The 26699-nt window shown below is 41.0% G+C and overlaps 1 protein-coding gene across 3 annotated transcripts in view; it reads right to left on the bottom strand.

Moving 5' to 3' along the window:
* The window catches only part of LOC148021265 (ribonucleoside-diphosphate reductase subunit beta), a 137419-nt gene extending 113378 nt beyond the window's left edge, over positions 1-24041 (bottom strand). For all 3 annotated transcript variants that reach the window (XR_015694698.1, XM_087699124.1, XM_087699125.1), the window contains exon 1: positions 22697-24041. Coding sequence is in view for 2 of the 3 variants with exons in the window: in XM_087699124.1 (XP_087555250.1) it covers positions 22697-23812 (1116 nt within the window). In the remaining variant the exon portion in view is untranslated. The remainder of the gene's footprint in view (positions 1-22696) is intronic.
* Between the last annotated feature and the right edge of the window lie 2658 nt (positions 24042-26699).

The raw sequence follows: 26699 nt of genomic DNA, 5'->3' as shown, positions 1-26699 counted from the left end.
CTATTACGAACATTTAAAATTCTTTCTGGTTCATGTGGATTAGATTGGTCATCTAATAGCTCCTCAATGTTATCATTTAAGATTAGATTATCTATATCACCCAGCTTCTTTCTTAGCTTACTTACATGAAAAATTGGATGTGTTTTACTACCAGCAGGTAGTTAGAGCTTGTAAGCCTGTTCTCCCACCCTTTTAAGTATTGTGAAAGGACCACAATACTTGAGTGATAGCTTTGGACATCGTCCCGTTTTCATGGTTTTAGTTTGTTTAGGCACCTTAAGATAGACCAATTCTCCTTCCTCAAAGCAGATGTCTCTTCGATGAGGATCTGTATAAGCTATTGCTTGATTTTGAGCTTTCTTAATATTTTCTTGAGCAAAATTTAACATATTATTCATATCCTCCAAAAAGTCCTTGGCTGCCTGAACCTTTTCCTTATGCAGTCCTACTGCATGAGGAGCTCTGGGTTGAAACCCATACATTAGCATAAATGGACTATATCCAGTGGAAGAGTGCTTGGCACTATTATCTACAAACTCTGCTATTGGTAGATACTCTTCCCAATTAGTTTGCCTTTTACTTACATATGCTCTGAGCATATCTTCAAGGATTTGGTTAACCCTTTCAATTTGCCCATCAGTTTGCGGGTGCTCCGCCGTACTCATGCTAAGTTTAGTATCCAACTTCCTAAATACAGCACACCAAAATTGACTATCAAATTTTATGTCCTGATTAGAAACTATATTCGTCGGAAGCCCATACGATTGGTATATGTTCTCTATGAACAATCTAGCCAATTCTGGTGTTTTAACATCAGTTGAAGTTGAAATAAACCTAGCCATTTTGGTTAACCTATCCACAATCACTCACACAGAGTCGTGCCCCCTCTATGTTCTAGGTAACGCGACAATAAAGTCCATGGAGATACTCTCTCATTTTCCCGAAGGAATCTCTAATGGGTAGAGAAGTCCTCCCATTTTCAATCTTTCAGCTTTATTAACCTGGCATTTATTACATTTGACCACATAGTCAAGGACGTCCTTATTCATTCCAGGCCAATAGAACTGCCTTTTAATAAGACTATAAGTCTTATTAACTCATGGATATCCCGCACTAGGGGTATCATGACACTCAAAGAGTATGAAGAATCGATTAGGCATAGAAATAGAGGTACATAGACCTTACGCTCAGTGAGAGAGACAGAGAGTGCGAGTAAGAAGAGTAGAGAGTGAACACGTTTTTCGGTACAATGACGACTGTACCACTTTAGGTTTTAGATAGATATATGTATGAAAGTACAATGTGCTAAGGGTGTGTTCACACCCGTGCACATATAAAAGGCACGATGGCCCTTTATTCCCAACAACCTCCTACCTAAAGGCAATGTGTCTTAAGAGGAGAAAAGAATCAGCTAAGTCTAAGTATGTACAAAGCTGAAATAAATATATCTATCCAACTTCCATCATCTATCGGCAATGAGCAAACCGCTCTGCTGGAAAGACCCTTCGTGAGAAGGTCTGCAAGATTATCATCTATATGCACTTTGACAAGCTCAATGCTCTTGCTGTCAAGTACATCTCTAATAAAGTGATACTTCACCTGTATGTGCTTTGTCTTTGCATGAAAGATAGGATTCTGTGCTAGTATGATAGCACTCTGACTATCACAATGGAGAACAGGTAACTATGTGATGCCAAGCTCTTCCACCAGACATGAAAGCCATAAAGCCTCCTTGTATGCTTCAGTGGCAACTACATACTCTGCCTCTGTAGTAGACAATGCAACACACTTTTGTAGCCTGGAGATCCAAGAGACCGCTTCTCTTGTGAAAGTAAACACATACCCAGAAGTGAACTTCTTGCAGTCCGCATGACCAGCATAGTCTGCATCCGTAAAATCAACACCAGATGCTTTCTGCTTTCCAAAGCAGATGCACAACTCCTTTCTGCCTTTGAGGTATCTCATAATACCTTTCACTGCATCCCAATGCTTCTTGCCAGGGGTTGCCATGTATCTACTAACCACTCCCACTGCAAAAGCAATGTCAGGACGTGTAGCAACCATAGCATACATCAAACTGCCAACAGCTGAAGCATATGGTATCTTGGCCATTTCAGCCTTCTCATCATCAGATGTTGGGCTGTCCTCTGCATCGAGTTTCACATATGGAGGCAATGGAACCCCAATTGTTTTCCCCCCTTCCATATTGAAACACTGCAAAACTTTGGAGATATACTTCTATTGAGATAGATAGAGTAAACCTTTAGATCTATCTCTGAGTATTCGCATGCCAAGAATGTGATTTGCATCACCCAGATCCTTCATATCAAAGCTGCCATGAAGACTTTGCTTCGATGAATCCAAGGCATGAGTATCCCTGCCAGCAAATCAGCATGTCATCAGCATACAAAACCAAGATAATCAGGCTGCCATCTGTTGCCTTCTTGGTATACAAGCAGTGATCCACTTAACTTCTATGAAAGCCTTGGGAGTGCGTGAATGTATCAAACTTATGATACCATTCTCTTGGTGCTTGTTTCAGTCCATACAAACTCCTTTTGAGTTTACATACCATTTGTTCTTTCCCTTTTCCAACAAACCCTTTAGGCTGCTGCATATATATATCTTCATGCAGATCACCGTGTAAAAACGCAGTCTTTACATCCATCTGTATGAGCTCCATATCCTCAACTGCAACCAAGCCCAAAATGGTTCTCAATGTAGTCATCTTCACTATAGGAGAGAAAATCTCATCAAAGTCAATTCCATGCTCTTGCTTGTACCCCTTTGCAACCAATCTTGCTTTGTACTTTGGTGAGGAACCAGAAGTGACCTTCATTTTGTAAACCCATTTGCATGGAAGGGTTTTCTACCCTTTAGGCAACTGCACCAAGTCCCAAGGCCATTTTTGTCAAGAGATTCCATTTCTAACAGTATGGCTTTATACCATTTCATGTTGTCCTGTCTATCCATTGCTTCCTTGAAGCAAGACGGTTCATCATAGTTTGTCAACATGACATACTCAGCCACATTAATTGCACCAGGAACAAATCTGTCAGACAATCTCCTAACCCAATGGTCATTGTTTGCTGGCTGTTCCTGCAAATTTCCATTTTCAGCATGCTGTCCTGGCATTTCAGCCTGCAAATCAATATTAACAGCTTACTGTCCTTGCTGTTCTTGCACATGTAATGGCTCATTTTCATGGGCAATAGCTGGCTGATCATTTCCAGCATCATTTCCTGCATTTACAGGTTCATTTACAGCAAGTATTTACTGCTGTACAACGGGCACATTTTGCTATCCAAAAGGTATTTCTTCCCGGAATACAACCCTACGGACCTCCTCAGTCTTTTCGGGTTGTTTGTGCATGCGATCTTCCCGGAAGATAACGTCATTGCTGCGTACTATTTTCCTTTTCTCGGGATCCCACAATTCATACCCCATTTCACCCTCGTCACCATATCCTAGGAAAATGCATTTATAGAACTTTGGCTCAAGTTTGCTGCGTTTTTCTTTACGAATGTGCACAAAAGCCTCGCAGCCAAACACTTTTAGATGAGCATATAAAGGTGGCTGGCCCAACCACGCTTCTTGGGGAACTCCCGCCCCCCCCCCCCAAAGGACCTGTTTGGTGACCGATTAATCAAGTGAACGGCTATCATAACAGCCTCTGCCCAAAAACCATGGGGTAATGCAGCATGAAATAGCATCGTACGGACCTTATCGTGTATAGTCTGATTCATACGCTCTGCAACTCCATTTTGAGGTGGATTATGAGGAGAAATGAGCTCCCTCTTTATCCCTTTACTGTCACGTAATGCCTGAAAGGCTTTGGACACATATTCCCCACCATTATCAGAGCAAAGACACTTAATTGTCTTATCTGTCTGATTTTCAGCCAATGCCAAGAATTTTTTAAACTTGTCAAGCACTTTATCCTCGCTATGAATAGGGTAAACCCATGCTTTCCGTGTAGCATCATCGACAAAACAGAATATTTCTTTCCCTGTCACGAGGACGTGAAAATTTGATGCCTTGCTTATGTTTAATTGACATTTGATTAAAGGATTAATCAAATGTGCAATTAAAAGATGCACGTGTTGCACATGTGAGGTGCAAGCTACTTTCTCACAATTGAAGACCGAAGGACCCTGTGAAAAAGATGGGTGTCAAAGGCAAAAGTTGTAACAAGTTATACTTGTTAGATTCTAGGTGAATTTGGTGTCAGTTTGCCCCTAGGACCATTAATTGGCCATTAAGTATCAGTGGTGACACTAGGAACTAGGCATTAATTAATGGATTAATGCTTGTCCAAGGGTCAATTAATGCATGGGACCACTTTGGGTTGCAAATGGCCTAGCCAATTAATTTTTGGATGGGCAAGGTCAATTTTTTGGGCATGGATTAAGGGCTGAATTAATTTTTAGAATTAATTAATTCTGAAAATTAATTAAATGGCTGGAAATTGCTGAAAATGGATTAAGAAAGCTGCCACTTGGCAAAACTTTCCCCTGCAAGTGGGAAAAAGGCTAAATAGGGCTGAAGGGAGAGGGAAATCTCGTTTTTTCATTTTGGAGCTGTTGGAAAGAGGTGTTGGACTGTTACTTCTAGCTTTTGGGGCCAATTCCCAGCCATTGGAGACCATTTTGGTGATGGAGATTGCATATTCTTGACCTTGGGAAGCTGACAATTGCTGATGCACTTTCTCCTGAAGATCACAGTCTTTGATGCTCCTATTGCTGTTGGTGCATCCGTTTGGGGCTGATACAACAGGGCAGCAACTGATTTTGATCAGTTCTTCGCCACAAATCTCAAAAATTTCTCTCTCTACAACATTCTCTCATCTCCTTCAGCCTATGCTCAGCCATTCTCAGCAATTCTCAGCCATTCGGAGGAGATCTCAGCCATTTTTGGTGGGCTGATCTGTAATTTCTGCAGTAAACCCTAATTCACAGCAGAAATTAGGGTTTAGCAGCCACCTTGGGATCCGTGCCAGAGATTGAAGGCTCAAGGGACTGAAGTCAACAAGATAATTGAAGATAATCAAGGGATTTCAAGAGCCAGCCCATCCCAAATTGATTCGGGACAGCATTTGGCCAGCCAAGTGTCGAATTGAAGAAGAAGTCCTGGGTGAAACAAGGGGCAAATGACCTAAAAGGCTTGCTGGACATTTATGACAGCAAGAGCAATTGGTTAGCAGGAGGACATTGAAGAATCTCACGTTGTACTCCTTCCAATTGAATAAAAGCTAAAGAAATACCGTAAGGGGCGCCAATTTTAGGGCCAACAAGGTGTCTACTGTCCAAGAATGTTATGGTAGAGTGTGTATTTCATTTTATGTGCATTTATTTATTGCTGTAATTAACTCTTAAATCAGGTTATCACCACCCATTCCAAGAAGGAAGGCTGGTTTCATTCCCCCTAAAGATAATCCTGGCATTTGACATACATCTGAATGTACTAACTCTAGAGAAGAAGATTTCAAGGAAAGAGACTTTTTGTGAGAAGTCTGTGCATGTTTGTCATAAATACAACAATCACAATGCTCAAAATCAGCATAACGAAGACAAGGCAAGTAACCCAAACAAGAAAGCACTTTCATTCCTATTTGACTCATGTGTGTGTCCCAACCAGCCATGCCACAAAGAAACACTTGGCTACTCGGTCACGGCAACAACATGGTCACGCACACTAGATACATGAAGTGGATACAACGTATCACTTTTGCAACCTCTAGCAATAACCCTAGATCCCTTACAGATCTTCCATTTTCCCCCTAGATCCCTTACAGATCTTCCATTTTCCATCACCAAAGGTGGTATGAAAACCATCATCATCTAGCTGCCCTGTGCTGATCAAGCTCTTCTTGAGTTGAGGTACATGCCGTACATGTTGAAGTGTAAAGACAGAGCCTTGCTGAAATTGTAACTGCACACTGCCAATACCTGCAATCTCACATGCATAGTTGTCCCCAAGATGGACAACACCATGTCGACCCCCTGTATATGTGGAAAACCACTCACGATGAGGGGTGACATGAAAGGAAGCACCTGAATCAAGAATCCAGGTATGCATGTCATCATTTATATCTGCAAGTAGAGCATGTGCACCAAAATGTGAAGAGACAAAGAGTACATCACTCCCACAGTCACTGTCATGAGTGACTACATTCACCTCTTCAATTTTTACACTGCTTTTCTTAGGCTGACTGTCCTTCTTCTCTTCCTTGCAATCATCTATCTTCTTGCCTTTTCCTCTCTTTCTTCCATTTGTAGCAATCACGTTTAAAGTGACCCTTCTTGCCACAATGATGGCATTCAACATCTTTGCCACGTGATTTACTGCGTCCCTTGCCATCATATTTGCCCTTTTGCTGTGATCTGCCCCTAGTATGCAAAGCACTGGAAGACTTACTGGATGTATTGTTCTACAGATTCATCTTTTTCATAAGTAGAGCACTCTCTACATCAGCATACAAAAGAATCACATTAGAATTGCTCATAGCAGTCCTGAATGTATCCCAACTCTCTTGTAGAGTACAAAGCAAGAAAGTAGCCTTAAATTCCTCATCAATCATGAACTTCAAGGCAACCAGCTGGCTGAAAATGGAGTTAAACTCACTCAAGTGAGTAGACATTGCTGTACCTTCTTTCATACGCAAATCCATAAGCTTTTTCAACCAATACACTTTACTTGCAGCGCTCTTTTGTGCATACAGTTCTTCCAGTCTAGTCCATATAGCATATGCAGAATCCAAACCTTCAATGTTGAAGAGCAAGGCATCAAAAATCGATAGCTCTATGGTTGAGCGTGCAAGCTCATTCAACTCATCCCAATTGTCCTGATCCATGTCCGCAAGCTTTGCCCCTTTAGTTTTGATCGGCTTTGCCTGTTTCTTTTGTAACAAGATATTGTAGCACTGTTTTTGCCACACTGTAAAATTGTGTACGCCTTCAATCTTCTTTATATGCATCAAATTACTGCTGTCATTGCTGCCAGCCATGGTTTTCAGCTCAAAAGTGACCAAAAACCAGTAAATGCAGGCCCAATTTGTCACCCAAGTGACCAAGGTACAAACAAGTACCAATCAGTAATAAATGACCACGCAGAAGTACAGATTTCAGATCTGTAATTCAGTTTTCAGAAGTACCAAACCAAGTGCTATAGCATTATCCAACTGATTACAGCTGTTCCAAAGGGCATGTGCATCACATTACATGAGAAATTCCAAAATTTCAGCTACAATTTCTGTTGTACATGTACCCACGGGCATAAAATTTGACACGAACAGTCAAAAGCCCCAAAACTTTGTGCTCAAAAGCGTCAAACACACATCTGCGTTTCCTCTCATGCATAGGGCTGTCCAATTTTGCCAAAATAAAGCAATTTCAGCAAAACCCCCAAATTTCACCAAGTGTTGATGTCCAAATTGCGCGGAATTCAACCTGCATGTACATAAAATGCCCAAATGCTGCACAAATTATGCCCAAATTGCACGGGGTCCAATGTGCCTCAATGTCTGGAAATTGGGTTAATTTCAGCCCAATTTGTACATGTACATGAAAAGCCCCAAATGTCGAGGACAAAATGTCACAATTTCCTACAATTTCTGAGACAAATTTGCTTGTTTTGCATCAAATTTCCCAAATCTGGGAAAAGCCCCAAATTTTTGGGCCAAAATTGCACAAATTTGATGTTTTGTGCTTGCGCGCGCGAACCCTGGTTAGGGGAAGGAGTTTGAGAAAAAGATTTTTTTTGAAAAAAAAACTTCCGAATGACGGGTCCATTGACCCGTCAGGCCTCCCCGTCGCACGCTCGCCCGTTGGTCCCGTCACCGTCGCGCACCCTGTCAGGCCTATCCTTGCCTGTTGGTTCCGTCACGCGTTGCACGCCCCGTTAGGTCTCCTTGCCCGCTGCTGGTTCCGTCACGCATTGACTACTGCCCACTACCCGTCACGTCACGCTGCAATACTGCAGACCTACTCGACTAGTTGTCGCCCATCACTCCACGCTGGAGCCACACGGCTATAGTTCCCGCCGCTCCACGTTGGGGGCCAAGTGCACACTCTCCACGGCCTGTCCGTTTTCTACAGCTCACGACTGCCTCAGCCTGACTGTCGATTGTGCTTAGCACGCTCAGCACCTTACTCTCTAATACCAGTTTGAAGGAATCGATTAGGCACGGAAATAGAGGTAGACAGACCTTACGCTCAGTAAGAGAGAGAGAGAGTGTGTGTGTGTGTGTGTATGTGTGTGTGAGTGAGTGAGTGCGAGTAAGCAGAGTAGAGAAAACACGTTTTTCGATACAATGACGAGTATCCCACTTTAGGTTTTAGATAGATATATGTATGAAAGTACAATGTGCTAAGGGTGTGTTCACACCCGTGCACATATATAAGGCACGATGGCCCTTTATTCCCAACAGAGTATCTGGCGCCTTATTTCTTCATCTTTCGAGACACATACCCTACCCTTGTAGACTAAATAACCATTATCAATGGTAAAATTTTTCCACTTGAACCCCATTTGAGCAACGCCTGATGCTCCATTTCCTTGTTAAACATCCTGAGATGTTCCTTCCTCAGTGAAGGCTCTTTCATTTGGATCCCCATTTTCTATTGCTTCCCATATGTTGGAATATGCAAGATCAACCTGGCATTTCCCTTTTAAGGATTCAAGCAAATCGAAAGTGAACCGAGTAAAACTCAATTCATTTATGATGGGCATTCTGTTGAGTGCATCAACCACTATATTGTACTTTCCCTTTCTATACCTTATTTCGTAGTCGAACTCTTCTTAATGCTTTCATGATCCGACAAGATCAAAAGTTTGACACCATACAAACAGTGTCTCCATTTCTTCATTGCATGTACTATTGCATACAGCTCCCTCTCATAAACAAAATAATTCCGTTTTGCACGGTCTAATTTCTTGCTTTCAAAAGCAACTGGTCGACCTTCTTGTAATAAGACCACGCCTACTGCCCTATCACTCGCATCAGCTTCAACCACGAATGGTTTTTTGGGATCCACAATTAATAGTATTGGGGCTCTCGCAATAGCTACCTTAAGTTTTTTAAAACTTTCATTTTGGTCTGTTCCCCAATTAAAGCTCTTCCCTTTCCCTTTAAATTGGTCCGTTATTGGGACAGCTAACTTGGCATAATCTCGAATGAATCTACAATAAAATCCAGATAAACCTAGGAAGATCTGCAACTCTTCCAGGTTCCTTGGAGATGGCCATTCAATAATTGCCCTTACTTTTTCTGGATCCATCTTTTTCCCTCTTTCGAGATAATATACCCTAAATATTTGACCTCTTGTGCGAAAAATTCACATTTAGTTTTCTTTGCATAAAGGGAATGGGTTCTTAACAATTTGAATATTTACTGTAAATGTTCCAAATGTTCTTCTCTTGATTTACTAAAGATCAAGATATCATCCAAGAAGACTACTACAAAGTGTCCTAGATAGGGCCGTAACACACTATTCATCAACTTCATAAAAGTAGTTGGTGCATTAGTGAGGCCAAAAGGCATCACCAAAAAATCATAATACCCATATCTAGTACGAAATGTTGTCTTAGGAACATCCTGTGCCTTAATTCTTACTTGGTGATAGCCTAATCTTAAGTCTATCTTTGTGAAGAATTTTGCCCCTTGTAATTGATCAAAAAGACCCTCCATTCTGGGCATAGGAAATTTATTCTTCACCATTACTTTATTAAGTGCTCTATAATCAACACAAAGTCGCATAGAACCATCTTTTTTCTTTACCAATAAAATTGGCGAAGCCCAAGGTGAATTGTTGGGTTGTATAAACCCTTTATCATGGTGATCCTTAATTTGTCTTTCGATTTCTTGGTGTTGTGTTTCACTTAGCTTATAAGGTGGTTTAGAAATAGGGTGTGTATCCCTATCTATGTCAATTGGGTGATTTACATAACCCCTATCTGGTGGAAGGCCACTTGGTAAATCAGAAGGAAACACATCTTTAAATTCATCTAACAAACCACTTAATTCATTACTTACATTCAACTCACAAACATAAGAAAATTGTTGCTTTATATTACAAAAAGTAAAAGTGTCATGTACAGGAAGGAACCATAACATATATACCTCACAAGCTTCCTTTTTTATCAGCTTCTGAACTTCAATGGAACGCATCAAAGGGTTATCAGATACTTCATGTTCACCTTGAATCACAAAAGTCTTACTATCCCTTTCAAATTCCAATGTATTATGATGATAACTACGCTTTAAGAATGGTTCCAATCCCCATAGCCACTCTCTCCCTAAAGCAATATCGGCTCTTTCCATATTCATAATTTGGAAATCAAGTTTATCTTTATATCCTTGGATCTCAATTTTCAAATTGGATACCATTGTATTCCATATTTTATTTTATTATCTTGACCTTGCATCATACAAACAACATATCGATGCCCATTCTTTAGTTAGGGAAGTTTCAATTCTTTGACAAGTGCATAATTTATGAAGTTGTGGGTGGCAAAGTCATCAATCATGACTCTAACCCTCTTTCTAGCTATCAATCCATGCACTCTAACTAAATCATGTGGCCCGAAAGTAGGCTGCCAAATAGAAGTTGACATACAACACGTGTTGTACATCCTTGTGTAAGACCTCTAAAGATTTATACTTTTCATGCCCCTTTAATTCCAGGGTCTGCACTACATGGATTTGTTTCTCTTTTCCCTTGCCCTTGTCCTTATCCTTTCCTTTATCTTCCCCCTTTTTCCTTTGAGGGCAATTCCAAGCAGCATGGTTAGGGGATAGGCAATTAAAACACAGCCTTTCTTTTTTAGCCTTATCAAGTCATCTTGGCTTAACGTTGGCCTTACATATTGTTTCTTTTCAAAGGGTTATTTCTTGCCCTTTAGGAATGGCATTTTCCTTTTAAATTTGCCTACAAATTTTGAGGCTTCAAATTCCTTAGTCTTGCACTCCGTATCAGTGAGACTAATGAGAGCACCTAGACACGTATTATCTTCATTAATCTACAACAAAAATTAGGGTTTAGCAACAACCCCGGGAAGCGTGCCAGAAATTGAAAGCTCCAAGGCTTGGATTCAATAGGACTAAAGCTATTTTTAGTCTATTCAAGTGTAGGGACCAGCAAATAATTGAATTTGAGGCATTTTCCATCTCCATAAGGCCAATTGATTGCCCGAATCAAGAGGCAAATCAGATTAAAGACTGGCTGGTCATTTTGAACACCAAGGGAAGTTGGAATACCGAAAGGAATTGGGAGAATCCCATTGTACATCAACTTCTTCTTCAATTAAGTTAAATAAATACCGAAAGAGGCACCAGTTTTGGGACCAACAGGGTGTCCAATGTCAAAGATTATATGGTAAAGTGCACTTTTCAGTTTTGTGAATTTGTGAATTGCTGTAAATAGTACTTAATCAAGTTATTTACCACCCTATCCGAGGAGGAAGGCTGGTTACAAAGACTTTTATTCCAATATGGTGGTTCCAATGAGGCATTTGTAGCTTCAAAGAGGAGTGGCCCCAAAAAGAAGTCAAAAGCCCAATGTTATCACTGTGGTAAAAACATAGCTACGCGAAAAGGCCCGAAATGGCACTTAGGAAGGGGTAAAATACTAAAACAGAGTCAAAATCTCTTGAAACGCATTTCCTAGACCGAAACATTTTGTAATCTCAAAACTGTACCACATGACGTTTCAAGTGAAACCCAAAACGTTTCGCGACATAAAAAGTCTCCACGGAATAGAATGCAATATTTATGGTCAAAAATTAAAAGTTTGTGCACTTTTGAGAAAACATAATTTATTTTAGACATCCTTCCACGTGTAAACATTAAAAGTGAACAATTGAAACAAGAATCATGGTCACATTTTTTGTTCCAACTACAGTCTATCAATCAAGACCAATACTTATGACAATCAATTATGACCAATAGAGACCTCTCTCTCTTTTTTTTTCTTTTTTTTTTCGTAAAAGGTAATTGTATTAATTACGAAAAGTTTCCATGATTACAAGATACACGATGGCTCTACCCCATCATGTGTACAAACTGACTGTTTACAAAACCAGAGGGCCAAATAGTTACAAAATCATAGCAAAGACGCGGAGGAAATTGCCGTGTGCCAGGGGTGTAAGTCCTCCCGAGAGAGGATGTCAAAGTGCCGGAGAAGATCTGTCTACCAATACAAGAAACCTTTAAGCCTAGCAAGATACCGCTGAATATTATAAGCAGAATCAAAAAGGAAAGCATTCCGAATGGTCTAGTTGTGCCAACAGCCCCAATATCGAAGAAAGTGAAACAAGATCTTCATATGTGGCTATGTCGGTGTGGGATATTTGGGCTGCACGAAAACCCAATCAAACGGGCGAAGCGAGAAACCAACCACCGCTCGCCAGAAGGCTGACAAGAATGACCAGATTTTCTAAGCAAGGGGACAAGAAATAAAATGATGACGGGCGGATTCCACAGTGGTGGTGCAAAAGAAACAGTTGCCATTGGAGATTCGGCGCTTTGAAAGAGCTGAAGCAAGCGGAAGACCACCAATCATCACCCTCCAAAGAAAGACCTTATATTTGAATGGTGTCTTATTTAACCAGCCCTCCATCACAGTTACCCTCCACCATGACGAGGATTTATGCAATCCCCATAGAATATTAACTTTAGTAACTAGCCATTGATGATCTTTAATCAGAAGATGATACACCTAGTTAGCTAAAGCCTTTTCTAAATGCAGCCGACCTGCAAAGTCCCAATCCTGCCAGGGACGATCCGTAGCAAGGGCAGGAAAGGGTTGTCTGCTTTGAAGCACCCTCAAAAGGTGTTCCCATAAAAACCTGTATCCACGAGGGATCCTGAAAATCCTCCTAGCTGTACGAAACGACATGAACACATTGCGACTGGCAAGAGTAGCATCCGCGACCGAAGTTAAGCCCAAACGTGCCATACGGTTGAATTGTGGTCGAAGCTCATGTTTACCGTCCCACGAAATTAACCGCGAGACTGCCAACAGTTCCAATTGAAACGAATTAGTGGCTGAACGATCCTCCGCTGGATGCCACTGAGACTTCCGGAGGACCAGTTTCCAAGAACACACGAAATGGGCAAGCAGAGATGAGGAAGAACTGGAGAACCGAGAATCTGCATTAAGAACATGCCACCACGAACTGCGGATGTGGGTATTACCATGCAGAAGCCCGTGATCCTCAAGAAAGTAACGGGCTATGACGACCCAAGGATGACAATCCGAGCACATGGCGCGAAAAAGAGACCAGTGGAGTGCCAGCATATGAGTGTGGGCATCCAAAACAGCCCCTCCACCCATGCGTTTTGGGGTGCATGCATGCGACCAAGAAATCCAGGAAATACCCGCATACAAGGAATCCTTCTTCCATAACATGAAACGAATAGACTTCGTAAGATCATTCAGTGTCGTAGTAGTCCAGGGTAGCAATGGCAAGAAATATGTAAGCATTGGCAACATTATTGTCTGGGCTACTTTGAGGCGAACATGGAAGGGCCAGGCTTGAGACTTCCAATACAGAAACTTAGCCGCCAGTTTCTGTGAAATCCACTGTAATAGCTGCTTTGGGGAAACATCAACCCCCAAAGGGTACCCAAGATGCCTGGCAATGGAGCCACGGGGGACAACCATGCCCTGCCAGTCCAGTGACTGCAAATCCGACTTCGTGCAGCTGAGAATGGCCGATTTCAAGGCATTAATGCGCAGACCAGAAGCCTGACCAAAAAGAGCCCAAACATCTAATGCTTGATGAAGATTATCTTTGTCCGCATGCAGAATCATAAAACTGTCATCAGCCAAGGATTGACCAATGAAGTGCTGTCCAGAGGGAATCAACAATCCAGCCAACTGAGTAGAAGCTGCCATATGAGATAGCATCGAAAGAACCGGATGAGTCGCAAGGGCAAAGAAGAGAGGACTCAAAGGGCACCCCTGTCTGACAGAGCGGGCAAGGACAATTGGCTTGGTAACTCCTCCATTCAACATGACCCGCGAAGATGCTGCAACACTAATAGTATAGATCAGACGAGACATCTGGGCACCAAAGCCCATAGCAGACATAAGTTCTGCAATGAAAGACCAGTCCAGATAATCAAAAGCCTTTTCCAGGTCCAATTGAACCAGTACGACCTCCTGATTTGAATGCCTTGCATAATCAATTGCCAATTGCGCATTTAAGACATTGTGCAAAATGTTTCTGCCCTTAATAAAACCATATTGGAGAGGATACACAATGGCAGGAAGATGCTTATGGAGGCGATTCGCCATAACTTTTGAAAAGATTTTATACATAGAACCCATCAAAGAAATTGGACGCCACTGTTTCAACATGGATGGCGACGGAACTTTTGGAAGCAGTTTAATAAGACCGTCTTTCCAAGAGGAAGGCATAATCCCCGTTTCCCATACGCGCTGAAACAAAGCCGTCAAAGGTTTCGCGAGCTGGGTGGCAAAAAACTCAAAGAACTCATTGATAAGACCATCCCAGCCAGGACTTTTATCCTTAGGCAAGTGTAGCAGAACATCCATGACCTCCGACTCACAAATATCTGCCTCCAGAGTAGATTGCATATCCTGAGGAACCTGATTGCGGTCCAGATCATAAAAAACTGAACGGGCATGAATAATTTGGCCTAAAGGCGGAGAAGTAGAACCAAGAAGGTCGAGGAAATAATTTCTACACATATTCACAATCATCTGCGGATCAAGAACCATTTGACCTTCTTCATCCTGGAGCCTCGTCATATTCTCTCGAGCAGGAGAGGCATGGAGAGCTTGAAAAAACTTATGGGTCTGACAAGCACTGTCTTGCAGAGTGCCCGTCAGCTGTTGCAATTTGACCTGCTGATAGGATTTCAACTAAAACTCTTTAATAAGATCAGCCAGACGCGTTGCCAGTGATAGCAGAAATGCGTCATCGGGAGTGTCCACCAGCAAAGAACGAACCAAAGCCAGCAGTTCCTCGACTGCTTGTCGGCGCCGCCGACAAAGAGAGGCATGATGGATCCCATACTAGCGAGCAACCCGCTGCACATTGGAGAGCAATCGTTGAAAGGAAGCAGTGCCCTGGGATGAGAAATCCAATAAGAACCGATCAATCAATTGCTGCATATAGCCCTGGAAGATTGCATGCTTCAAATAAGACGAGTTGAAACGCAAGGGGAGTCTATCCAGAAATTGCTTGAAAGGAGCAATTGGTTGTGCAAGGAGCTCAAGTTGCAGAGGGAAATGATCCGACAATGCATATTGTTGTAACACTTTCATTTCGAGCATCTCAGGAAGGAAATCATCATCCTGCATGATGTAAATGCGGTCTAACCGCGACCATGTTGTGGCATACTGGGCAAAATGGAAGGTAACCCTGTAGAAGAAGGATACAGCCAAGACCAGAGATCTTGCTTAAGAACGGCAAAATCCAACTGCTGCCACGTACGTCTTTCCGGCGCATCCATGATCGAATGTTCTGATGTGGACTGTAAAGAATCAACACACATATTAAAATCCCCCATCAAAAAACCTCGTCTGCCAAGGGACAAGGAACTCTGCAAGGTATACCAAAGCTCCCGACGAGAGAGAGGATCATTTGGAGCATAGAGGCCAAGTAACCATAAGATCTCTCCTTCAAATAAAATTTCAATCACCACAAAGCGGCCATGTACATCATTCTTGATAAGAACCGGCTGATATTTTTCATGTACAATCATAAGCACACCAGAATACTGCCTGGCATGTGTCCCTGCATAGAACAAACGAAAACCATGGCAATCCACAACTTTACCCGCTTCACTATGACTCTTGTGTTCAACAGCACACAAGACATCCCACTGATTCTCATACAATATTGTCCACATGGCATGTTGCTTATGGCGAGAACAAATTCCTCACACATTCCACGTAGCTATCTTCGAGACCTCTCTCTCTCTCTCTCTCTCTCTCTCTCTCTCTCTCTCTCTAAACTTCTTGCGTTTTATTGCTTCATTAACATCTTTGAACTTATAATTGTGAGTTTTTGCATATTGACAAATTTAAGTTTTTAACATAAAAGTCTTTAAACCTTATACATTCCTATTCCCGTTGGATAGGTAGTCTTTCAGATTTTCACCTCCTAGAGTGTACTTATAGTAGGGTTTTGGAAAGCTTATGTTATTACTACATACACTGGTTGGGTTGATCCAGAGGATCCTCTGTTTTGGTTCTAATTCAAAGCTCCTATTGAGACTTGGGGTTGTTGATTTCAATGGGTAGGATTTTATTATTAAATTAATTTTCAAAATCAATATTCTAAATTTACATTTAATAAAGTTGAATAATACTGGAAATTGTTTTGGAAAGTTGCCACTTGGCAAGAAAAACGTTTTTGAGACTGATGGGAAGAGAGAGAGAGAGAGAGTAATTCCAAGCTTGTGCAAGCTAGTATGTATGTATGTATATGTATATATGTATGTGTGTGTGTGTGTGTGTGTGTGTGTGTGTGTGTGTAATATATATACATATGTATATATATTATACATATATATACGGGTCACTCAAAATGCATTCATTTTTTATGCCACCTCAAGCATTTAGCATCATGTTGCAAAGCTTAAGGGACTGAGAGAGAGAGGAGGGGGGGATGGGGCTACCATTGCTGCTGCAATAGTTGACAAAAGCCATTTCCAACTAGCAGAGATCAGGAGCTTATGACATGCCCAAAAGAGCCAACAACAATAGTAGACGATAGAATTTTAAAGCTACTTCAGCCAAGCAACATCATATTCGGGGTGTTCCATCAACGGACACAACTTTCATGGCTGTCTAGATAGGGCAACAATTGACTTCTTCCATTTTCATGGCTGTCTAGATAGGGAAGCAATTGATTTCTTCCATTTTCTCATGATGGAAGTCTGAATTTTCTCTCTCCTTAGCATTCTCTCTCATCCTCTAGCCTTTATGATCCTTCCTCAACAAATTTCAATAAAATCAACCATTGGAGGTGGAGATTTTGACTAATCTTTGCTATAAACCCTGATTTACCATAGAAATTAGAGTTTAACAGTCACCTCGAGAAGCGTGCTAAAAAATGGAAGGCCTGGAGGCTCGAATTTTAGTCACAAAAATTGGGGCAATTTTAGGAGATTCAAATGGCCGTTCAACTAGCAAGGCCTGAATTTCTCATCCAAGGAGCACAATTAAAGATCAATACCTCAACAAACCAAGGGGAAATTTGGTTTGAAGCTTGCTGGTCTTCTATGACAACAAGAGGCACTTGGATTAGCTGATGAGATTAGAGAATCTCAGTTGTACTCTATGTTAGAATATCAAGCTCCTATTACTCTTCAATCAATCTATCTTTATGTGTGTTGTCATCCCTCACGACTCTCCAATGCCAGAGCGGGAGTGTAAGGGTGGAGAGGTTGGGTAAGTGAGCCTCCTCTATATGGGTATACAAGTGCAATGGATCCAAAGAGACTTCTCTTCTACATCGACTGAAGTCTGGAAGGTTTTTGAAATCCTAGAGTTGGCATTGACTTCCAGTTTCATGATGGGCTATTACTTGACAAAGGGTAAGATTGGATCCTAGTTCAAGCTCACATAAGGGGACACTTTGTCTGTCTTGGCCAAAGGCACGGAGTCTAAAACTAGCCTTCTTTCTTGGATAGCGTGGTAAATAAAATGATTTAGCACTAATTACAATAAGCATAAAATTCACATAAACTGAAAATGTACACTTTAATCTTGGACATTGGACACCCTATTAGCCTCGAAATTGGTGCTCCTTGCGGTATTTTTTTATCTTATATTGCAAATGTAAGGAGTACAACTAAGATCCTCTTATCTCCTCTCCTAATCCAAGTGCCTCTTGTCAAAACTGACCAACAAACCTCCAAACCAACTTTCCCCTTGGTTTGCTTGGGAATTAACCTTCACCCACTCCTTGAAAGACAAATTCAGCCCCAAATCTGATATTGGTTGTCTGGCCTCTTGAATCTCCCTGAAATTCCTCAATTTCAACTACTAGAATTCAAATCCTAGACCCTCAATTTTGAGCACACATCTTGAGGCAGCTGTCAAAACCCTAATTTCTGCTCTAAATTAGGTTTTACAACATAGATTGATTGAAATCTCTTCCTCTGACAGTTCAAACTATTGAAAAATGCTAAGATAACCTGAGAAATGGCTAAGCGATGAGAGAGAATGCTGGAGAGAGAAATTTCAAAGTTTCGTCATGAGAAATGCTAAAAAGCTATTGTTACCCTGCTCAAACAGCCATGGAAGCTATTACCTATAGCTTAGGACCACTAGAAAGACTGCTACCTCCTCCCATATGCTATCATCTGTACCAAAAGGATCTTGGCCTACTATCACCTGCTCCTTGAGGGCTTCAAATTGCTATCACATGCTGTAGGACTGATCCTTGGTGGCTACAAATCACATTAGCAACCTCTCCTTGCTCTCTAACAATCTTTTTCTCTCTCACAATGGCTAGAATAGGCTTTCACTAGCCCTTAAAAATATTTTTCCCACTTGCATTGCCAAGTTTAGCCAAGTGGCAGCCTTATAGCTTCATTATCCAACTTATTAAATTAATTTTTAAAATATTAATTCTAAATATTAATTTATTTAATAATTATTCTAGTACTTTAAATTTTAATTCCATCAAACAATGACTAAATTGGCTAGGGGAATTTGTCTTCCAAGAATCCCTAAGCAGTTACTGACCCTTAGATTAGCATTAATTAATTAATTAATATCTAATCTCTAATGTCACCACCACTAACATTAGTGGCCAATAAATTGGTCTAGACCCAAATTTGACACTAGGTACCACCTAATACCTATTAAGCATAACTTACTACAACTTTCGCCTTTAACGTAAAATCCACTGCATCCACGAGATCCTTGGCATGTTACCATGAGATAACTGCCATGTGCATCACATGTGCAAATTTGATGAATATCTTAATTAAATGTTATCAGTAAGGTTAGAGTATCTCGAAGTTTCACGTCCATGTGATAAAGTCCATGTTCACTTATACTCAAAGGAATTTTTGACAAGGTGGTCAGGCATGCTACTACGAGATATTATTAACAAACACAAAGAGATGCTATGATTCTTCTCTATTTTTTAGGTTTTAATACACTCCACATCGACATTAGGTTCTCTCTGAGGCACCTTGAGTAGCTAGATCACCCACTACTTCGATATCCATGGTCCTATTTTGGTGGTCTTTGTTGTATGGACTATAGAAGTCATTATCATTGTATCAAAGTCTAGAAGGTTTTTGAAATCCTAGAGTTGAGATTGACTTCCCGGTTCATGATGGGCTATTACTTGATAAAAAGCGAGATTGGCTTCTAGTTCAAGCTCACAAGGAGACACTTTAATAGTCTTAGCCAAAGGCAAAAAGTCCATATTCACATATACTCCAAGGAATTTTTGACAATATGGTCATGGATGCTACAACGAGGCATTGTTGACACACACAAAGAGATTCTCTATTTTTCAGATTTTGGCACACTCGACATCAACATTAAGCCTTGGCGGTGGCTTGATCACCCACTGTCTAGGTATCCATGGTCATCTTCTAGTAGTCTTTGTTGTATGGACTATGTTGAGTCATTATCATTGTATCAAATCACCCATGGTCTGAGAGAGGGCGTTAGTAGTATAGTTAGCTCATGAGAATCCAAAATGTGATTCAATGGGCACATAGTAACATGGAACAAGAAACGGAAACGGAGACGAAGACAAGGTCGGGGATGTGGAACAACTAAAAGCAAGAAACAGGGACGGGGGGTGGAACGCGGGAGGGAACGGTAGACATAAATAATAGCATTTGAAAATGTATGCATGTGATGTGGTGGATAGATGTGTGGGCATAATAATAGGGAATGCCCATTTTGTAGCTTCTCGTCCTAGTCCCATCCCCATGTTAGAGCCCCCTCTCATGGTAACAGTGGATGGCAATTCATTATTTCTCTCCCCATCCCTATTCCCATGCCTATCCCCAAAATCGATCCCATGTTATTGTGTGTGTGGATGGATGTATACTACCAAAGAACATACAAAAAAACCACCCCCTAAAAAAAAGCCCACTCCATCCAAAAAAAAAAAAAAACATGTTAAAAATGTCCCCTAAGAGGGGACTTGACAAGGGGACAGGGTAGGGGACGACCGGGACGGGGGAATGGCTGTTGGGGACGGAACAGGGGATGTCCCCGTTCCATTTTGGAGTCCCCATTCGGCCCATCCATTCAGGACGGAGTTCCCGTATTCCAAGGCCTCGGGATAGCCATTCCCTGTTACTATGAGTGGGCAAGACATTTTAGATGCTTTGGTATTTTTAGTGGTCATTGTTATGATATTTATGGCATTTATTGCTGACCAACCAACATTAAATGTTGGCCAACCTGATGCATTTATTGCATTATTTTTTGCCCATTGGCACCCTCCACAATCAACCATTCATCATCTGCAAATTCCAATGCATGCCTTGTTGGAGAGAGAGTCAATGCCAATGCCCCCACAAATAGTGACATACTGTTAAACGCAACTATCTCATGCTTGATATATGGATTCCATTTCTCGAGCATATCTCTAAGTTCTCCTTTGCAGCGTTCTGTGTTCTTGTGTTTGCTTTTCTCTCTTTTGTCTTGTGTTCAACAATTTATTTCAGCATTCTTCTATGCTTCCATTGCTACATCCACTTCTAACAAAGCTTACACAATTTTGTCCTTGTCCTTGTCCATGTGCACAGACTTCAAACTGCAACAAAAGTGTGGAGAAAGCTAGCTTTCATCTATCATCACAAGACCTTTGTCCACCACACTATCCTAGAGAAGAGACTCCAAATGCTCTTAGTGATGTTTATGGCATATTTAGTGGTCATTATTATGATACTTATCGCATTTATTGTTTGCTGACTTGATGCATTTATTGCATTATTTTTGGCCCATTTATTTGGCTCCCTCCTCCACAATCAGTCATTTATCATCTGCAAATTCCAACCCATGCCTTGTTGGAGAGAGGGAGTCGATGCCCATGGCCCCACAGCCAATGGCTCACTATTATATGTAACTGTCTCGTGTTTGGTATATGATTCCATTTTCTGAGCATATCTCTGAGTTCTCCTTTGTAGTGTTCTTGTGTTTTCTTCTCTCTCTCGTCTTGTGTTTAGCAATTTATTTCAACATTCTTCTACATCCACTTCCCATTATTTTATTGCTGTTGGCCAGCATTAATTGCACCTGTTTGACCAAGTCAGCTAGTTTTTGGCATTTCTACCTATTTGTAGCTGGTCTCCCCTCATTGGCTGGTCATTATCTTTTGCAAGTTTTCGGCACTCTCCAACATCCGGGTATTTCTCCATCTTCCAGTGCCGCCATTCATCACCAGCCTGATCTAGTGCCTTTACTGATGCCTTGGGCTACATGCAGGGGCTGATCAGTCCTTGTATTCGACATTCCTTCAGAGTTCAGTGCAGATTTTCTTCTTCCGTTCTCTTCTTCCATTGCAGTCTTTCTCTTCCCTTTTCTCCCCGCGTTCATGTTTGCTCTTCCATTGCGCACTCTCACAAGAACCACCATTTCACGAGTTATTCAATGTTATTGCACTTCATCACTTGCAAATATCCATAGCCCTTAAGGTTGTTGGTAACTACGTGATAGCAAAACAAGAGGGTCAATGGAGGAGTTCTTCCTCCAACCTTGCTTATGGGTTAACAAAAACAAACTGATTTGCCATTTCGTTCATGGATCTGTGTGCATGCAGGTGAAAGTCCAATAGTTTTGGTATTGTCAACAGTCTGTTACTGCTATTCTAAGCCTGTCTTGTTGCTAGCAAAACAAAAACACAATAAAGGCTTTCTCAGTCAGATGGCCCCAGCAGGCCCCAAATACACCAGGTAACAGCAAGCATGCATAGAGCTGAACGCAAAACAAGGTTGTCTGCCACTTTAACTCGCCCTCTAGTACTATCAGCTCTGCTCCAGGCCTGACCAAAATGATCAGGTCATACCACCTTGCCATCCTGACCATCGCCACCCATTCAGTATAAAAGCCCTGTTTGCTACCTGTTCTGGGCAGAAAGTGGGTTTTATATGACACTTGCATTTCAAGTATGAGGTGAGTTTCATACATGTAGAGCCCACATCTTCTACATAAGCATGGAGACACATATTGGCATTCCATTCGATTGATTGAGGTAAGAGTGACTTGATCAGCCCAGGGAACTTCCAGATACATTTGCATGCAAGAACATGGAGCTAAAACAGCCAAAAATCCACACAAGCAAAGAAAACCATCCCCCATCCCAAATGGTTGCTATTCTTATTGACGAAAACATGCTGAAAATTTTGGCCTTTATCACTGACGTCATCTGATTTACCATTACTGTTTCATATATGGGCTTCCTGACAATCAGGAAGGGAAAGCAGCATCTGAAACATTTACTTCTGAAGCCACCGCAAGCTTAGGCTATCCCAGCCAAGGGAAAGGAAAAAAAGGAAGAAGGCAGCCAGCCCCAGGGGGCGGTGGGAGGGTGGGTTTGTTGGGTTGGGAGGATCGCTCCTTAGTTGGCCATGAAAGATATAGAGGTCAAAATCTGGACAGTATATTAGAGATTAACCCCAACTTTTTAAGTGGTTATATAAATTATTAAATGGGTGAGTCTTCACCATCCTTACCTGTTCTGTACGTCTCATAAGTTTATGCTGAGAGACCAAGAAACGAAAGAGAAGACCTCTTGGCATCGTAACAATCTCCCGCGAGAGCCTCCGCTTGTTGATTTGCAACCATTCTTCCATTTCCTCATACAACACATTCCTTCGCCGCGGTAATCTCCATAGCCAAGCTCGTGCAGCCTCCCAGCCATCCTTAACTCCTTCCTCCTCTTGTACCGTGTCTGCCCTTGTATCAGCAATATGCTCTAAGTTTCCTTCAAGTGGAATTACAGCTACTGTATTATGTGACCTGTGATCATCCTCCTCAGTAAGCCTGAAGTCAGAATTTTCCTGCTGAATCTGCAACACTACACTCGTCGCGACATCGTCCACTCGATTGTATTCTTCATTACTATTTCTGTGAGAATCGTGCAAACTTAGATCACCTTCACCTTTCGCTCCGGGACTGCCACCGTCATCGCTAGTGTCAAAATCTTCTTCTTGCCTTGCTTCAACGCAACTCTCTATCTTCACACCTTGCTGAAAGCCACCATCCGTCACAAAAGCAAGGCCGGTGTGTTCTATTTCTCTTACGCTTTCACATGGCTTGCCTGTGAATGACAGCTCGTTTGCAAGAATTCCAGGATCACGGCTGAATTTCTTAAACTCTGTTTCACAGTGGTGGAGGTTTACAGCTTCTTCATGAGAACTCCCGTTTTCTGCTACTCGATAGCTGGACGTCCCATTGCCAGTAATTTCCATATCGAGCTTGCATTCTTCAGCTGTTTGTCCCACACAAAATTTTTCGGCCTCTGGTACTCCATGCCCGAACACCTTCTGCTGTGCTTGGCCATGAGCGAACTCGGCCGCTAGAGAATCGCAATGGAAGTCGCCAAAACCCCAATCTGTGAGGGTGTCGCATCTGAAGATGACCGCATCTTCATCCTCGTTCTCGGCTAGGGTTTCGCAGTCCAATCGAGCCGCCTCAACACTGTTTGCAGCACCATTTTCCATGGCCACCTTAAGGAGTTTGCTTTTACGGCCAAAACAAAGCCAATAAATTAAACGGAATTTTGCTATTGGCCACAGGTCACATCGGGTTCCGCCATGAGCCAAAACCTTTTCCAAATTTTCCTGCATATGCTAAGCCATGGTGCATTGCCATGGTACACACAGATGATGTTGTGGCAAGGAAACCAGGAAGTCCGCACGCGCGATAAGATGGACAAGAAGGAACCTTGCTATCTGCTGTTGGTGTCGAAAGGGGGAGGAGAGGAGAGAGGACGATATTACTACCTAGGCCTAAGGAATCCTCTCTCTGCGTTTTGCTTTGAAAGGTCGCAAATTAACCTAACGCTTTCCTCCTCCAAACCACCATAAGCCATGATCATCAAAGCCTAGTCACTCGCACCAAGCTTTATAGGGCGTGTCTCCACATTGCAAGAAATTGTGCTAACCAAAAAATTTTATTGCAACCAATGGAAACGACAGCCAAGGTAGAAGGGCTAATAGTGTGTCTGGAACAAGGAGGAGCTTGAAACTTTACATCTAAAGCATCTCACACATGATTCAGCTATTGGCACAAATAGAGCAAATAACTACATAGAAGGAAAAAATATTTGTCATAGATTTAGAGGTTTCATATGAGGGTCCAATAAGGTAATTGCATATCATTAGTATTGAAGCTCCATCAATATGGTGAATGCTCAACACATTGCCAAGACCAACCCATCACCAACACTCATTAGTGTCAACCTTTCAAGCCTCTATTATTTTATTATGGGGGACTATCACTTTAATAGCCCTTGTACCTTAGAAAGAGAGAAATGCATAATAAAGAATATCATGTGAACAAGCATTATGGCCCTTCGAAAGTAAGAACTAAAAAGGAAATGTGAGCAAAGAAAAAGGAGAAAATTCAGTACAAAACTTTGAATAAAAAGAAGACAGTTTATCATCACTACAAGTAAAAGCATTAGATGGTAACCCTTACATGTAATAGTAAGGATTTACTACTCTACATGCAAAAACATTAGACACCTTACATCTAAGACTAATAATAACCATTCTATTAAATACGAATAAAAAATTAAAAGTGCAAGTAAAAACCCACTAATAAATGTAGTTTTTAGTTCTCCAAAAACTAAATGAAAAAGAGACCAATAAGAAGACAAATTAGAACCTCTACTTGTAATAGCATTCAATGGTAAAGCCTTGTATGTAAGAGCAATCATTACCATTCTATTAAACATTTAATAGAATGTTTTAAAAGTACAATTAGAAACCCACAAAAGAAGGATCCCAAATGTTAAAAATTAAATATATACCTTATAAGCAACCAAATGCTACCATGTAAATGTTTAAAGATGATCTTTTATTAGTGTTAATGACTTTGGATCATTTAAAGGAATGTTATGCCTATGTCTTACCTTTTTGGGAACACAAGAAATGGGTGGCTTATTTAATCTTTGTAAATAATGACTTTCATTTTTAAAACTACTAAAATTATGGTATGTTTTCTAAGAACAATATGAAAAATTTGTCAATTTGCATCCTCAAACCATGTATTGGAGGGTGGACTTTTGCAAACCTACCATGAAATTTCAAGCATTGGTGGGAAATTTTCAACACCATTAGGGTGGATAACTATGAACAATATCACACGTAAATGAAACTATAAATTTGGTTGGATCTAATACAAAAAACGTAGTCATTAAAAATGTGATGATTCCTAGTGAGATAACTATGGTCAATATCACATGCAACTTACGCTATCAATTTGGTTGGATCTAACATGAAAAAAGTATTGGTTAAAAATGTGACGATCAATTTGGTTGGATCTAACATAAAAGAAGTAGTGGTTGATCCCTAGTATGGATTTGGATAATCTACTTTGAAAGCATGAGCTTAATCCATCACTCGTATTGAAGTGTAGCCACAAGCTTTAAGTGTAGCATTGTCCCCAAGGGCATGCTACTATAATCATTGATATATACTCTTGCACAAAGCAATTGAATTACATTAAACTTTTTTAATGCCACTCATGTGAAACATATAATAATAATAACATATATTTGCATCATCCAAAAGGATAGGGGACAATGCTCTGCTTAATTTCAAAGTTAATAAGCAACCTAGTCCTAAAAAGAGATTCTAAATTTACCTAATTGCTTAAATAGGGCCTCTAACTCATGACACATTTTCCCAAAATCCTCCATACATCCTCTCTTACATTCCAAGTTCTCCTTATTAGGAGCACCACTCTAGCCACATTCTATACAACCCTAGATTCTTCATCAAATTTACCCCTATCTCCCAAAAAAGGCTTGTTTCCACGTTATCAAATCCTAAAACTTTAATTGCCTCATGAGTCCATAAGACTTCTTCCAAAGGACCTTTACTTCCTTGTAATCCTAAAGTGCATGCTGGATATTCTAATCCTTAGCACAAGACAAAATATATATCAAGGATGTATGCTTATAACTCAAATGGTCCTCTATTAGAAGCTTACGTGCAAGAACCTTCCATAACAATACATTTAGATTTGCTAAATGAGTAATGCACCAAGCATTGTTGAGCCTTCTTTTCCAAGTTCTAAGATCTACTCTTCCATCAAACCTCCTCCAACATGCTCTTATCTTCTCAATCCACTTAAACTATTATCAATAAAGTCACTTCTCTTCTTAAGCACAATTAAAGGTTTTCCTTCTCTATCCACACTATCTTTCAAGATTGGATTATGGCTATATCACCTAGAAGTTGTCAACCTCTTTGAGTCTCCCTACCACGCTTCACTAACCCACCAAGCCACAAAATTTTACCACTTAAGCTCTATCTACAACTCTTGCATGGTTGGAAACTAAAGTTCAAACGTAAGATCAAACAAACTTCATCTACAAAGGCTATCTCTTATACCCATATAACATAGGTGAAACTAGCATTGAGCCTCCCATCTTCATCCCTACCCATTTTGCTTCCTTCAACACCTCTTTTCAAAGCTGTAACAAGTTGTTGTGCCACTTCAAAT

The sequence above is a fragment of the Lygodium microphyllum genome, chromosome 18 (genome assembly GCF_053477565.2).
Source record: "Lygodium microphyllum isolate KBCC chromosome 18, Lygodium_microphyllum_v1.1.10, whole genome shotgun sequence".
NCBI lineage: Eukaryota > Viridiplantae > Streptophyta > Polypodiopsida > Schizaeales > Lygodiaceae > Lygodium > Lygodium microphyllum.
This window is presented reverse-complemented; position numbering and strand designations above follow the sequence as displayed.